Source organism: Microcebus murinus, chromosome 4, assembly GCF_040939455.1.
Source record: "Microcebus murinus isolate Inina chromosome 4, M.murinus_Inina_mat1.0, whole genome shotgun sequence".
Taxonomy (NCBI): Eukaryota; Metazoa; Chordata; class Mammalia; order Primates; family Cheirogaleidae; genus Microcebus; species Microcebus murinus.
The window spans coordinates 93,092,459-93,106,862 of NC_134107.1; the positions used below are offsets into that span (position 1 = coordinate 93,092,459).

General features: G+C 53.5%; 1 protein-coding gene across 3 annotated transcripts; it reads left to right on the forward strand.

Moving 5' to 3' along the window:
* The first annotated feature begins 688 nt into the window (after positions 1–688).
* Positions 689–14,100, forward strand: HTR3A (5-hydroxytryptamine receptor 3A). 3 transcript variants are annotated; one of them, XM_076001320.1, is made up of 10 exons: positions 695–775; positions 2,253–2,254; positions 2,966–3,116; positions 4,149–4,193; positions 6,412–6,521; positions 7,986–8,155; positions 10,602–10,762; positions 11,128–11,338; positions 11,434–11,655; positions 13,152–14,100. In XM_076001320.1, the coding sequence occupies exons 1-10, from the start codon at positions 695–697 to the stop codon at positions 13,448–13,450; spliced, it is 1,452 nt and encodes a 483-aa protein (XP_075857435.1). In that variant the 3' UTR covers positions 13,451–14,100. The 3 variants fall into 3 exon arrangements, with proteins under 3 accessions (XP_012603491.2, XP_075857435.1, XP_075857434.1); XM_012748037.3 differs by lacking the exon at positions 2,253–2,254 and having other exon boundaries at positions 689–761; positions 2,950–3,116; XM_076001319.1 differs by lacking the exon at positions 2,253–2,254 and having other exon boundaries at positions 2,961–3,116.
* The last annotated feature ends 304 nt before the right edge of the window (positions 14,101–14,404 follow it).

The following is a 14,404-nucleotide window of genomic DNA, read 5'->3' on the forward strand; positions in this document are numbered from 1 at the left end:
TACTATGTATAGTAAAATGCATAAAATATATTTTTGACTACATATATTTTATTATTTTTAATATACATCTTAGTATTAAGTATGATGACAAAAAGGCAGACCTGTGGCGACCTCAGGTACCTTTCCCACGTCTGCAGAGGTTCCCAGTCACCTGCTTGGCTAGGAGCACTATGTCACCCTGAAGAGCAAGAGAATGGCCCTCTGGCTCCTGCCTGACTCACCCTCCCCTGCCCAGCCCAGTGCCACTGAAGCATACTTGCCAAGGGACAGAAATGAAAGCAGCACCCTGGTGCACCTCCCAGCAAACAGGTTGCACCCATGCTCCACGGGCTCCTGCAGCCCCTGTCCCCAATTCACTCCTCAGGGGAATCATGGCCACGCCACCTGGCTGAAAGGGTGGACTGAGCTCCCGCCATATGACATCAGCCAGGGCGGGCTCCCCTCTCGGCCATTCCCTCCTCCTTCCTCCCGCCCGAAACCTGATCCAGCTGAAGGTCTGATTGCTGGAAAACTTGGCGGCTCCCCAACCCTGGTGGCCCAGGGAGTGTGAGCCTGCAGCCTCAGAAGGTGCAGGCAGCGACCCGGAGAGGCAGGCTGGCTGGGACATGAGGCTGGCAGCGGGCGGGCAGGCTGGCCCTTGGAGGGGCTCACCCTGAGCAGCCACTCGGAGGCACTCCCACGCGGGAAGCTCGCCATGCTGCCGTGGGCCCGGCAGGCGCTGCTCATGCTGCTCCTCCCCACGCTGCTGGCACAGGGAGAAGGTAAGCATTTTAGGGTCACAGCATGACTCAGCTGGCCCTCTTGGCAGGTGGGGTAGGGGATGCTTCCACCTTCAGAGGGTTGAGGTAAGGAGGGTTGGGAGTGGTGTAGTTGCAGGAAAATCAGCTATCTTACCACGTATAAGCCAAGAGCATTTTGAGCTAGAAAGTTGGGAAAGTTGAGTCCTGGGGCGAGAGCAGGACTTGCAAGGAGGGGAACAGAAGACCAGCCTCGTGGCAAAATAGAAAAACAGACACGGGCACCAGGAGAAGGGCTCCTCTCCTCTTTGCCCTGCCCCTAAACTCATTGAATGGCAGCTGCAAGGGACTTCTGAGCTCATTTGGTCTGGCCCCTCCTGTTATAAATGGGAATGCCTGGTCCAAAGAGGGGGAGTAATGCGTACAGCTTGTTGGCAGCAGAGTGCGGACCAGAACTAATCTCATCATCTGGCCTCAACTTCTCTGGTTTTGTTGCATTAGCTCTCTGGGCCTGCATTTCTGCAAGTTCCCCTCCAGAACTTAAAATCCAGTAATGCCAGACTTCTCCCTGCGTTCCCTACCCCCATCCAGTCCTCCTGACTCCCTTGAATACAAGGAATATGTTTCCCTTCGCTGCAGATTTTGTTCCTTCTCCTTTGGAAGGGTTCTCTCCCTGCACAGCTGGTTTGGAGCACGTTGGGGCACAATTAGAAGGACGCCATCTGGGGACTGGACAGAGGTGCAGGGCTGTGAGCGAGAGGAGCTGTCATCTGGAGATGCTGAGTGGGCTAGGCAAACACAAGCTGGGGAGAAGCTCTGTCCCTCCCAGCCATGGTCCTTTGCTCTGAGGTCTGCAGGGACAGTCTGGCTCTCTCCACGCCGGTTAGAGTCCCAGTCAGTAGGATCTGGGCTGTCGCCAGTATAGCAGAGACACACACACGGATCTGGACTTGAATCTCAGTTCGTGCACCTATAGGGCACGATACTCACCCTTCTGAGCTCTGGGCATCCTTGTCTGTAAACAGCCACTCTGGTGGACTGCTCTAAGGTCAAAATGAAGACTAGGTTAACTGATGTTATTCCAAAGGAGGCACTAAAAAAGACAGTCTTGATTTCCCTCTCTCTGTCCTAAAGGAAGCCTAAACCTTACGAGGGATGCGGGGTGAGAGGGAATCTGTAGTACTGATCTGCTGTGCAGGCTGCACACAGGATGAGGAAGGGGCAGTCTTGCTTGGTGAGAGCCCGGCCTGCTGGCGCCTGGTCTTCGAAAGACCCCAGTCTACCCGCCCAGTCCCATCTCCTCTTTGCCGCCTGTATCGTGGTCCTCCAGTGTGTACCCCCTTCCCCACCCCATGCACTTTCACCTTCATATTCCATGCCTCCCTTCAGAAAGTGCTCCTACTGTCCCCAGAGCGGACACTGGGGTGCACGTGAAATCCGCATAGAATAGGACTAGGGCCTAGGAATTGGCTTCTTCATCACGACTTTGTCCCTGCAGGCCTCCTGCCCTGGGAGCAGTTTGGTTTCTCCTTGCTCCCTCCACACCTCTCCCGAACCTTCCTCCTAAGCCCATCCAGTTTGCCCGTAGAGCAGCCCTCCTGCAAACCCTTCCCCCTTAGCCTGTATGTGCATGGAGAGAGGGGGGAGGGGATCATTTAGGGTGGAGAGAGAGCAGGAGAGACAACGTCTGTTTCCTCCAGATGTCCACCCTTCCTTCTTTCTTCCCCAGTTGCAGGCTGGGGGCAAGGAGATAGTGGTCTGTGCAGACACTGAGATCGGACCTAAGCTGAGGACAACCCTGATGCAGACCGTTAAGCTTGGAAACTGTGCACTTGCAGTCACACTTTCTTGCACCCCTCCCACCTTCTAGTATCACCCAGTGACAGCCAGCTTCCCTTTTGCTTCCCAAGACCCCAAAACCAGGACCCCACAGAGCCCCCTCCTCTGCACCTTTCTCAGCCTTCTTCAAAGCTCACCTGTCTCCTGTCACCTCTGCTTGTGGGCCACATGCCTGCTCTGATGTAAATGAGAAAACAGGTGGCTTCTAGGCAGCCACCACTTTATTTTGGTGGGAATCTCTGCAGACAAAATGCTCTAGTGGTGAGAATTCTAGTCTGTGGGGCTACGTAGGGATTTAGCTTGCAAACCAGGGCAAGGGAACTAGGCGAAGGCCTGGGCTCTGGTGACCACACTGAACCACTCTCCTTCCCAGCCCGGCGGCAGGGGAGCCCCCAGGGCCGGAACGCCAGCAGGCCCACGCTGCTGAGGCTGTCTGATCACCTCTTGGCCAACTACAAGAAGGGGGTGCGGCCCGTGTGGAACTGGAGGAAGCCAACCACTGTGTCCATTGACGTCATCGTCTATGCCATCCTCAGCGTGGTAAGTACTCAGCTCCAAGCTGCCCCTCTCGTAGGGAGACATTTTGGGGATAGAAGGCAGCGTGTGAGACCAAGTCACTCCCTGGAAAGCATAGTGGTCCTTCGAGAACCCATAGTACCCAAGGTCTGGGACCACAGCTGACCATGGATGGCAACACCATCTGCACAGCTGCCCACACCAGAAACCGGGGTCACCTGTGTGGCTGTCTCTCCCACACCCCTACAGCCCATAGGTCTCTTCCTGCACATGGTTCTTCAGACATTGCATAAGGGCAACCATCGCTCTATGTCGGGCTAAGACTGTCCTATTCATCTCTGTGTTCTCTGTGCCTTCCACAGGTCCCTGGTACGTGGCAGCATCATTAAATGGTTGTTGAAGAATCAACCAACAGATCACTTAATTAATCAATTAATTAAACAAAAAGGCAATTGCAGAGATGCAGTGGCCCTGTGCTAGGGTTGGGTGGGTGGACCTGACTTTAAAGTCTCCGTCACAGTCACTGTCACTGCCTCGATACAAAATGATGTCACTGCATTTAGAACGTCTCTGAGCAGAAACATAATATACTGGTTGCTGTGGGGCTTCAGGGAGGGAAACTGGGAACTGGACGGGGAATTTGGGAAAGTGATGAATTTCTCACTCTATGTGGCTTTGTACTTTTTGATTTCATCTTAATACCAAGGCAGGCTGTATAGCTGTGTGTGTGTGTGTGTGTGTGTGTGTGTGTGTGTGTGTGTGTGTGTATGTGTGTAACACAATAGGAAATAATAGAGAGTAGGTATAATATATATGTGCATATATATATTTGAACGTGAAAAAGAAATAATCATTGTCTCTTTCCTAGTAAAAGCCCAACCTTTCCTGGCTGGCTGGCAGCCCCAGCTTATGCACCCCCCACCCCGGGCCCCTTTCTTCACTCTTACCTCCCAGGGAAGCAGAGGCACAAGGAAGCAGCTCCTTTTGGGGGTGGTGTGTACAGGGTGGGCCCCCAGCCTGCAGGGCCACCTGTCTGAGCTCACTTTCCTTTCCCAGGACGAGAAGAACCAGGTCCTGACCACCTACATCTGGTACCGGCAGGTGAGCAGGCCAGCCCTCCCCTGCCCCGCTTTCCTGGGGTGGGGACTTCTCCTCCCTGGAAGGGTTTCTCCTTCTGAAGGAGTCGAGAATCCCAGCGCCCTTGGTGGGGGAAGGCGAGGGGAGAGGTTCAGAGGCGCCCTCAACGAGAGATCCAGGAGTCCAGAGTCTTCCCGTCTCAGGACTGGGGGTGGAAGGGAGCTTAAAGATCATTGGAGAAGAAATCCTCCAAGCCCCCTCCAATTTCCGAAATTCTTCACAGCACCCCACACCAGTGCTTGTCCAGCCTCTGTGGCAGGACCACCTCCCGTGCCAGGGAGCCCACAAGGCAGCCACTTCCCTTGCAAACAGCTCTAATTGCTAGATGGTTCTTCCTCCTATTAAGGCAAATTGGACAACAACCAAATTGAGTGATTGAAACAGGATGGTTCGTTCCATCCACTTAGCCCTCACATCCTCAGCCGCTTCTCCTCCCTTCCAGCTTCTGACAGCCCGGTCAGGCCTCTGCAGGAGCTCTGGCTTCACCCTGGCAGGGGAGGGCAGGCACACAGTGAAGCCTGCTGCCCGCAGGTGGGCCCTGCTCCCGCAGCCCCTGGAGTTGTGGGGAAGAAGTCAGAGCAGCAGGGGGAGCTAGAGTGGCTGGAGAGAGGGGAGCAGGAGGATGAGGACGGCTTCCAGAGGTCACGCCTGAAAGAGGCTCTGGGGTGTGCGTGGGTATCTGTGAAATCCCTCCTCGCTGCTCATGGGCACCTGCACCTCCACCACTCGCTCATGGGATGCGGGGGCGGGGGCGCTACAGGAAGGAGCCAGAACGCTGATCCTTAGATACTGCTCCGTTTCTGCCCCACCAAGGGATGCCTTACTACAGAGCAACCCTGCCTCAGGGAAAAGGACCCACACAAGACTAGGAACTCCATTCCCTAGGGCACGTGGCCCAGGTCCCGCCTCTGGGCCTCTAGGTTCACTCCTCCACCTCAGCTATGGCAGTGAGCAGTGAGGGAGCGTCCACCTACTGTGTACCGGCGACTGTGCTTAGGGGCTGGAACTAGAGACACAAACTAGACTCAGACCCTGCCCACAAGGAGCTCACGGACTAGTGGGAGCAACAGACACGGGACAGACAATTGAAATGCAGGAACATGGCTGCTCCAATGCAACAGAGACAAGATGCTAACCAGGGGGACACAGAGGAGGCCCATACAACCCAGCGAGTGGCGTGGGGGTCATGGAAGCTGTCCTGGAGGAGGGAGCAGACATCTGCCTTGGCTAAGTCTGGAAGGATGAGGAACACTTATCTCGGTAAGAAGTCAGGGCTTGCAGGATGGGAGAGGAAGCAGAGGACGCAGAGATGTGGAGGTTTGGATAGTTCTGCACTCTATATGTGAAGAATTCACAGAGGCATGGCCAAAACGTGAGGCTAGAGAGACGGTGGGGGCCAGGTTATGTGGGCCTTTGTTGGCTGTGAGGTTTAACTTTATCCTAAGGCCAATGGGGCACCATTGAAGAGCTTTAAGCAAGAGAGTGACATGACAAAATTTGCATTTTAGACCAGCCATTCTGGCCTGAGAGAGGAGAACACATGGATCAAAACTTAATAGCCACATCTACCCCGTGAGGTGGAAGTTATTATCCCCATGCACATACCGTATTTCCCCAAAAATAAGACAGGGTCTACATTTACTCTATTTCCTTTAGAACTATTGGCCCCAGTCTCTCATGTGGAGCAATAGAGCTCTCATGGGGCAGATGATCTTCTTTAAAATGCATGGGTTGTGCAGATGCGCTGCGTAGCCACGCCCGTCACTAGGTCTTATTTTCGGGGTAGGACTTCTATTGCGCAAATGCTTAGAAATCTGCTAGGGCTTATTTTATGGGTAGGTCTTATTTTCGGGGAAACACGGTAAATCCAGTCTATGACCCAAGAAATTATTTGTCAGAGATCCCTCAGTGAGTGGCTAGGGGACCCGTAACACTAGAAATGACCGAATGCCCTCCCCGGGAGAGGCTGCATCCCCGGTGTGGCTATGCCTGTAGGAAGAGTAAGAGTATGGAGGTGGGGGACTCAGTTACCACTGAGTCATGTGGGTGCCACCGACACCCAGCTTCTCCCCGGAAGACGCCTGCCCGCTGCCTGGGCACCAGGGGTGAAGTCTGCCTGGGTTGCAGGCGACCCTCCCCCGGAAGGAGAGGGCGGCCCGTGACCCTCCTGCCCCTCCCCCAGCACTGGACTGACGAGTTTCTCCAGTGGAACCCTGAGGACTTCGACAACATCACCAAGCTGTCCATCCCCACGGACAGCATCTGGGTCCCGGACATCCTCATCAACGAGTTGTGAGTGCTGTCATCGGATGCTGGGCAGCCGGGTGGCCGGGCGGCTTGGGGGCTGGGAGGCAAGAGCGCTGCTGCTGCATTTGAGACGTCCCACCAGACTGGCAGATTGTAGGTAAAGCTGGCTGGAGCCCACATTCCCCAAACTCACTGTCTTCTTTTTATCTTTCTTTTTAAAAACTCCTCTTTCTCTGTGCCTGATGTTGAAGCTCTGTACTTAGTTCGAGGGCCCCTGTCATGGAGAAAGAAGCCAGTGAATGAACTCACGCTGGGTTACAAGATGGCGGACAGCTGCATTTTTAGAGGGGACAGCAGTGTGTCTACAGGGAATAGAGCACTGACGGTGGCCACTGCTCCTGGTCACAGGGGAGCTTTGGAGCTGGAGGACGTGCTCAAACCTCCCAAGTCACACGTGTGCCCGACAGGCCACAAATTGCTCCTCCAATACAAAGTGGGTCCAGGAAGCCTTTATTTCCAGTGGCCAAATGCTATTCCATTTGGCCCCAGCCCACACACCTTCTCCCCGTCCTGCAGGCTCATTCAGGGTGCACCAGTCGGGTTTCCAAATTCAAGGCAGGGAAGTGGCTGGGGAGATGGATGCAAAAGGGAAGGGGACAAGTGGGGACAGAGCCCTCCACCCAACACCCACTGCATCGCCCAAATCCAGGGTGCCACAGACATTGTCCCAAGGAAGGCAATTGGCCTTGACTCTACTCCCATGCCCTGCATAGCTCAGGCTGGAGGGGCTCTGGGAAATCTGTTTCTGGCTAGATCTCCAGTTTCAACAGTGAAGTCACCTTAGTCTTGACTTCTCATGTCTCAGCCTGATCCCACTGGAGCGTGAAGGCTTCGGACCCCAGGCTCCACCCACCCTGGCCCACAGCGGTCCCTCAGGAGGGCCTACACGTCCCAGATCGGCCAAGAGAGTGGGATGAAGTCTTGTGGAACTTTTCTGCCTTCCCCAATTTTTGCCTATGATTTCCTTAGCTCCTTTTCCTTCAAGAGGATTGTTCTCATTTCAAAGGATTTCTGGGGGTGGGAAGCAAAGACAAGCCAGAGTCAGGATGGAACATAAGGTTCTTTCCTCCCCCACAAGCCCGCCTGTCCCCACCGGGCTGGTGATCCTGGGAGCCAAGCTCTGCCTGGTCCCTGGGGGCAATGGTGCGGGTGTAGCTGGGCAAGCTCCCCACCACTTGTGGCTTTTGGGTCCATGGATCTTTCCACCCTGACTTCTGTGACCAGGAAAAAAAAGGAGAAATGCCTTTTTCTGCTTGGAAAGTAGCCTTGACAATGGCAGGCCAGGAAGCCTAAGATAGGAAGGTTGGAAAAACCAAAGCCAGACAAAACTGCCCTGCTGCCTGTGCCCTCCCTGAAGTTCTTCCCCTGCTGGGTTGCTCAGAGATCTTTAGACTCCCAGGGCTTCACCTGCCTCTTGTGCCCCCAAACTGACCCCTCTTCCCTGGCCAGCGTGGACGTGGGGAAGTCTCCAAATATCCCATACGTGTATGTTCAGCATCACGGCGAGGTCCAGAACTACAAGCCCCTCCAGGTGGTGACCGCGTGCAGCCTGGACATCTACAACTTCCCCTTCGACGTGCAGAACTGCTCGCTGACCTTCACCAGCTGGCTGCACACCAGTGAGTATGTGGGCTTCTGGGGGTGGCGGGGTGGAGGTTTGGGGCTCCAGGGACGCCCAGGCAAGCAGCACTCCCTGGGCTGCCTTCTCCCTTATCCAACTTGCTCACCACTGATCTTCTTAATGTCTCTGAGCCTCTGCTTCCTCCTCCTCCACGTGGGGAGAATATTGCTGCCCTCGCTGCCTCTTTCCATTGTCATATGGATTGAATGAGATAGTGTGAACTGACTGCAGAATGCCCAGGAAAGGACAATTCTTTTCCAATTTCTCAAACAGGATCTGGCACTAAATGTCTCTCCAATGCTCTCGCTTCTCCTCACCCCCCCAGCCAAGCCACCCCCATCTCCTGCCCAGGTTTCTGCACCAGCCTCCTCCCTGATCTCCCCGATTCACTATTATCCCCTTCCAATTCATGCTCCTCACAGCAGCCAGTGAGATCTTATTAAAATGCAAATGTGACCAAGTCACTTAAAACCCTCAGTGGCTTCCCGACAGTCCTGGGACACAATCCACATCCGTGGGCTGGCTTCGTCTTGGCCTGCCACTCTGGTCTCACCTGCTGCACGCTGCCCTGGCTCCACTCCTGCCCAGCTGCCTTGACTTCCAGCCCCAACGCTCCTTGTTCTTTCCCTTTACCACATGCCATTTCCTCTCCTGGGCTACCTCACTGCCCTCCTCCCTCTCCCCAACAACTGAGCCTGGCCAACCCCTCTGGCCACAGCCTAAGCGTTGGCTCTTCAGTTTCCCCTCTCACCCCCCAGGCTAGGCTATCCCTCTTCCCAGTTTCAACAGTGAAGTCACCTTAGTCTTGACTTCTAGTGTCTCAGCCTGATCCCACTGGTGCATAAAGGCTTCAAACCCCAGGCTCCACCCACCCTGGCCCACAGCAGTCCCTCAGGAGGGCCTACACGTCCCAGATCAGCCAAGAGAGTGGGATGAAGTCTTGTGGAACTTTTCTGCCTTCCCCAATTTTTACCCATGATTTCATTAGCTCCTTTACAACCCCCTGTTGTTCCCATCTCTACCTCTCCCCAAGTACCTCTAGGTACTTGCTCAAAGCCTACTTCCCTCCTAGATATAAACTTAAGAGTGGGCACAAACATGATTTCTTGCCCACTGTTAGATTCTTGGTTCACTGCCTGGCACAAAAGGTGCTCAGCAGATTTTACCAGGTGGATGAATGTTAGGTGCTCACTAGAGGGCTAGTGAAGTATGTACCACCCTGCGGCAAGAAGCATCTTCCATTTCTGTTCTGACTTATTCATGACATTAAACTTAAATTCTGGTAGTAATACCTAACTTCCATGACCAAGAGCCGAACTACAGATAAGACTAAAGCCTCCTTTGAAATCTACCCTCAATCTCTCAAACTCTATTCCAACAACTCCCTACAATAAGAGTTAACCACTTTTGTCAGTATAAGCTTCATATCCTTCTAGATCCTTCTCTATGCATTCATATCCACACATGCATGTGTGCATATAGACACACCCATATACATCTATGGAAAATGCATGGAAATTGTTTTCTGAGTTTTTATTTTACATAAATGCATCATACTGTATATACTAAAAAATACTGCTACTTGATTCTTTTTACTCAACAACAGCTCTTGGACATTTTTCTAAGTTAGTGCATATTTAGATCTTCCTCATAAATTTTAGCTGCTATGGACTATCTCACAATTTTATTTATTTATTTATTTGAGATGGAGTCTCGCTCTGTCACCTGGGCTAGAGTGCCATGGCATCAGCCTAGTTCACAGCAACCTCAAACTCCTGGGCTCAAGCGATCCTCCTGCCTTGGCCTCCCGAGTAGTTGGGACTACAGGGGTGAGCCACCATGCCCAGCCTGTCTCTCATGATTTTGGATGCATCATAGCTATTAAGCATGTTCCTGATTGATGGATATTTACATATTTTCCAATATTCTGCTGCAAGAGGCACTCCTGTCCTTCCTGGGGCCTATTTCTCTAGTGTAGATACTGAGAAGTGGAACTTCTATTCTTTAAGTGTGGATTTTGCTTATTTTACTAACTTTTAAAGACAGGCAGTTCCATCAAGGGAAAGGTGAAGTCTGTTGACTTTTGTTTGTTTCTGAAATGGGTAATTCTAACAGGGAGCCTAGAAAGGTGTTTGGAAAGGGTGTGTGTGTGTGTGTGTGTGTGCGTGTGTGTGCATGTGTGGGTGTCCACTCTGCACTGTGCCGTGTGTTTTCATCCAGGACTTCCTTTGCCGTCTCTGCAGCCCTGTGAGTTAGGTATGATGCGTAGTGGTGCCTCATTTTATAGCTGAGGAAAGCGAGGCTGAAGGCTGAGAGCCGAGGCTGGAGGTCAAGGCATCTGGCCTCCGCCTCCCCGGGTGGCTGCGTACTCGCATTCCACCGTCACGGGGTCTGGCGGGCTCCCCACGCTGGACGCCAAGCTGGCTTGCCTGCTTCTCTCGCAGTCCAGGACATCAACATCTCCCTGTGGCGCTCACCAGAAAAGGTGAAGTCGGACAAGAGCGTCTTCATGAACCAGGGCGAGTGGGAGCTGCTGGGAGTGCTGACGCAGTTTCAGGAGTTCAGCATGGAAAGCAGTGGCCGCTACGCAGAGATGAAGTTCTACGTGAGTGGGGCGGACGTGGGTGCCGTGGGAATAAAGCCCCTAGACCTTCACACCGAGGGGGACTTAAGGAGGCTTGCACACTTAAGGAAGGACTGCCACAGCCCCTTTTCAACCCCAGGGTCCCACACATGCCCTGGGGCGCCCCATCTAACCAAGTAGATGGGGAAACCCAGCTGAATGTCCCCTACTTATCCCAAACAGCCACAAGCCTGGATTGGGAGGCAAGACATGGAGTCTGGCCATTTCCTTCTCTGAGAAATCCAAGCTGGAAGCTCCATGAAGCAAGGGGGTCTGGGTTGGGGGTGGCTCCTGGGGACACCGCCGGTCTGCCCCGGGCTTCCCACGAGCTCCTCCCCCGGTCCCAGGTGGTCATCCGCCGGCGGCCTCTGTTCTACGTCGTCGGCCTGCTGCTGCCCAGTATCTTCCTCATGGTCATGGACATCATGGGCTTCTACCTGCCCCCGGACAGTGGCGAGAGGGTCTCCTTCAAGATCACGCTCCTCCTGGGCTACTCAGTCTTCCTGATCATTGTGTCGGACACGCTGCCGGCCACCGCCATCGGCACCCCCCTCATCGGTAAGGCCCCCTCTGAAGGAAGAGCTCAGGCTGGAGAGAAACTGGCCCCCTCCCACCTCCCGTGTGTGTCTTTCCCTCCGCCCCGGGGCACACAGGTGTCTACTTCGTGGTGTGCATGGCGCTGCTGGTGATAAGCTTGGCCGAGACCATCTTCATCGTGCGGCTGGTGCACAAACAAGACCTGCAGCAGCCCGTGCCGGCCTGGCTGCGGCGCCTCGTGCAGGAGAGGATCGCCCGGCTACCGTGCCTCAGGGAGCAGGCGACTTCCCACAGGCCCCCAGCCGCCTCCCAAGCCACCAAGCCTGAAGATTGTTCAGGTGAGAGAGAGAGAGAAGGGGAGAGTCTCCCACAGAGGGGCCCCTTCTGGCCTGGATGCAGGATGCGGTGGGAGGGAGTGGCAGGCCAAGGAGGCTGGGCAGGGCCCGGGAACCAGGTGCTGCCCGCATGCAGTGCCCATGCCCAGCCTTACTGGGAGGGGGCAGACTTCCGCCAAAGGTGTCAATCCTGACCCTGTCTTTATTTTCACAACCTCTCATCAACCTGGCTATAGACAGAGAGGGTAGGAGTCCCAGAGGCTCAGTACGTTGGAAGCTGAGCCCTCTGGCCTGAGATTGGCCTTTCTTTGAGAGGGAGCCATGAGTGAGGTTAAATGGATGCCCTTTGGGCAATTGTAGGCCTTTTTGTCTCACCTGGTTAAATGCTGCAGCTGCAATGTCTAAAATTCTCTCATCCTTGATAGCTCAAAGACCAGATTCCTTAGAATTTCAACATAAGGCAAAGAGACAGGGGCTCAGGGAGACACTAAATGTGGGGCTCACGCCTCCTGAAGAATTGCTACAGCTACCACTGGTGTTGTTATTGGTGATGGTGGTGGTTGGTTTGTTGGATTATCCATCGAGCAGTTTGTGCCAGGCACGTGCAAAGCTCTTTCTGTGCATTATCACATGTAATATTCATGACAGCACAACAGGATTCTCATTCTTTCAAATGAGGAAGCCGAGGCGTAGAGAGGTCAAATAGCTCGTCCTAAACCACAGAGCCAGGAACTGGTGGAACCGTGCTTTGAACCCACCTGACTCTAAGCTCCTGTTCTTAAGCACTTCTCTCCTCTCCACTCCCTTTCACCCTTCCTCCTGGGTAGGGCCAGGCTTTCTACAAGACTTTTGGTTCATGTAAGGCCATCCCACTGAGCTGAAGCTAATTTCACTTGGGGACAGTAGCCCTACCTGAAGGTGTATTTTCTGGTCCAGGGCTCAGAGTGATGGAGATCACAGCAGTGCCCTCCAGACAGCCGCCCCCTTGTGAGGCAAGATGATGCGTAGCAGGAGAGCAGTGGAGTGGGGGTCCGTATTCCTGGGCCTTGGCATTAAATGATGCTCTATGTGACCACAGGCTAGTCACTTAGCCTCTCCGTGGTCAGCACTATCGTTTAGCAAACAGGAATAGTGATCTCTCCTATTCTGCCTCTCTTGTGTGGCTATTGTGAGGCTCGAATAAAACAAGGGATGTCAGATTCCTGGGGAAAGCCCATGCATTGAAAAAACACACAGGAAGGAGAACCTCATGGTATTAGTGATCTGGGGAACGGGTGGAGGTTGTGACTACGAAAGGGTACACAGGGATCCTCGATCGTATTGCCTTTTTTAATTTGTTTAAGTTGCGTGGTGGGTTTGCAAATAGGTCAGTTCCTCTCTATACTTTTTATGTCTGAAGTTGTTCCTAACAAAAATGTCTGTAGGCTGTAGAAACATAAGGGGCAGTGTTCAGGCCATCCCGCTGGCTCTCCCTTGCCAAAGCTCTGCCCTTCTTACAGCCATGGGAAACCACTGCGGCCATTTGGGAAGATCTCTCGACTTGGAGAAGACCCCGAGGGGCAGATGCAGCCCTCCCCCGCCCCCAAGAGGGGCCTCGCTGGCCGTGCGTGGGCTGCTGCAGGAACTGTCCTCCATCCGGCACTTCCTGGAGAAGCGGGATGAGATCCGAGAGGTGGCCCGGGACTGGCTACAGGTGGGCTGTGTGCTGGACAAGCTGCTCTTCCGCATCTACCTGATGGTGGTGCTGGCCTACAGTGTCACCCTGGTCACACTCTGGTCCATCTGGCAGTATTCCTGAGTGGGTACAGCCCAGCAGGGGAGGAAGGTATGGGGCTGGGTAGGATGGGGACAGAGGATTTCTGCTTAGGTCCTCCAAGGCCCAAGAGATACCAGGGACATCTTCAAAACACAGAGACAATCCCATCCCATCTCCAGTGAAAAGTCATCTGAGCAATCTTGAGCCAGCATCTGAACCCTTCCCCCCAAAACTTAATGTTCAAGACCCTTCCATCCTCTTCCCACCCGACTGCTCATTATGGCTTTAAAACATGCTCTTAGATCAGGAGAAACCTGAGCACTCCTGAACTTCACTCTACTTATCTACATATCAAGCCTAAGTTTCCCCAAAGTCCCTTCTCTGAATAAGGCACTTTGGAATTCTGGTCATCTCCCCCGACTTAGTTTTTAGGTTGAAGGCAAAACCAACTCTCTACTGCAGTAGGGTCTGACAACTCTGCACTAGGTTTGTCCAACCCCTATGGCTCCTTCTTCACCTCACCTGTGGCCACTTCCCTGAACACCATCCATAGATGGTGGGATGGGTGGGAGCAACATGTTGGCATGAACCCCTAGACTCTCTTCTCGACCCCTTGTCAGCAGCTTTGGGAAAAGATTGCATGGGCAGACGAAAAGGTTTAAAGTTACTGGTAGAAATGAGGTTTGGGAATTTTCTCTAGCTGTTTGGTGCTTTCTGGCCCAGGGATCTGGGAAGTGACCAAATGGTAGCTGTTATGAATAAGAATCAGTAGGAGGTAGAATGTAAGGTATGCGGGTCAGGACAATGAACACTCAGCAGTGAGAGGAGGGAGGGAAAAGTTCAGTTCTGCAACTCCCTGGAGAGATGCTGGAAGGATCCATGAAGTTCTGTTACTATTCTAGGCTCATGATCTCTCAGGACATCTGGGAGCAAGCTCTTTCCCTGCAAGAGTATCTCACAATTGGGGGCAGGGGTGGAGTGGGGAGTACAAGAACT

Coding starts and splice junctions, on each gene's coding strand:
- HTR3A (XM_076001319.1), top strand. CDS start 695: ATGCTGCCGTGGGCCCGGCAGGCGCTGCTCATGCTGCTCCTCCCCACG. Junction 776..2,960: donor GAGAAGGTAAGCATTTTAGG/GTCACAGCATGA, acceptor GCCCGGCGGCAG/GGGAGCCCCCAGGGCCGGAA. Junction 11,339..11,433: donor CATCGGCACCCCCCTCATCG/GTAAGGCCCCCT, acceptor CGGGGCACACAG/GTGTCTACTTCGTGGTGTGC.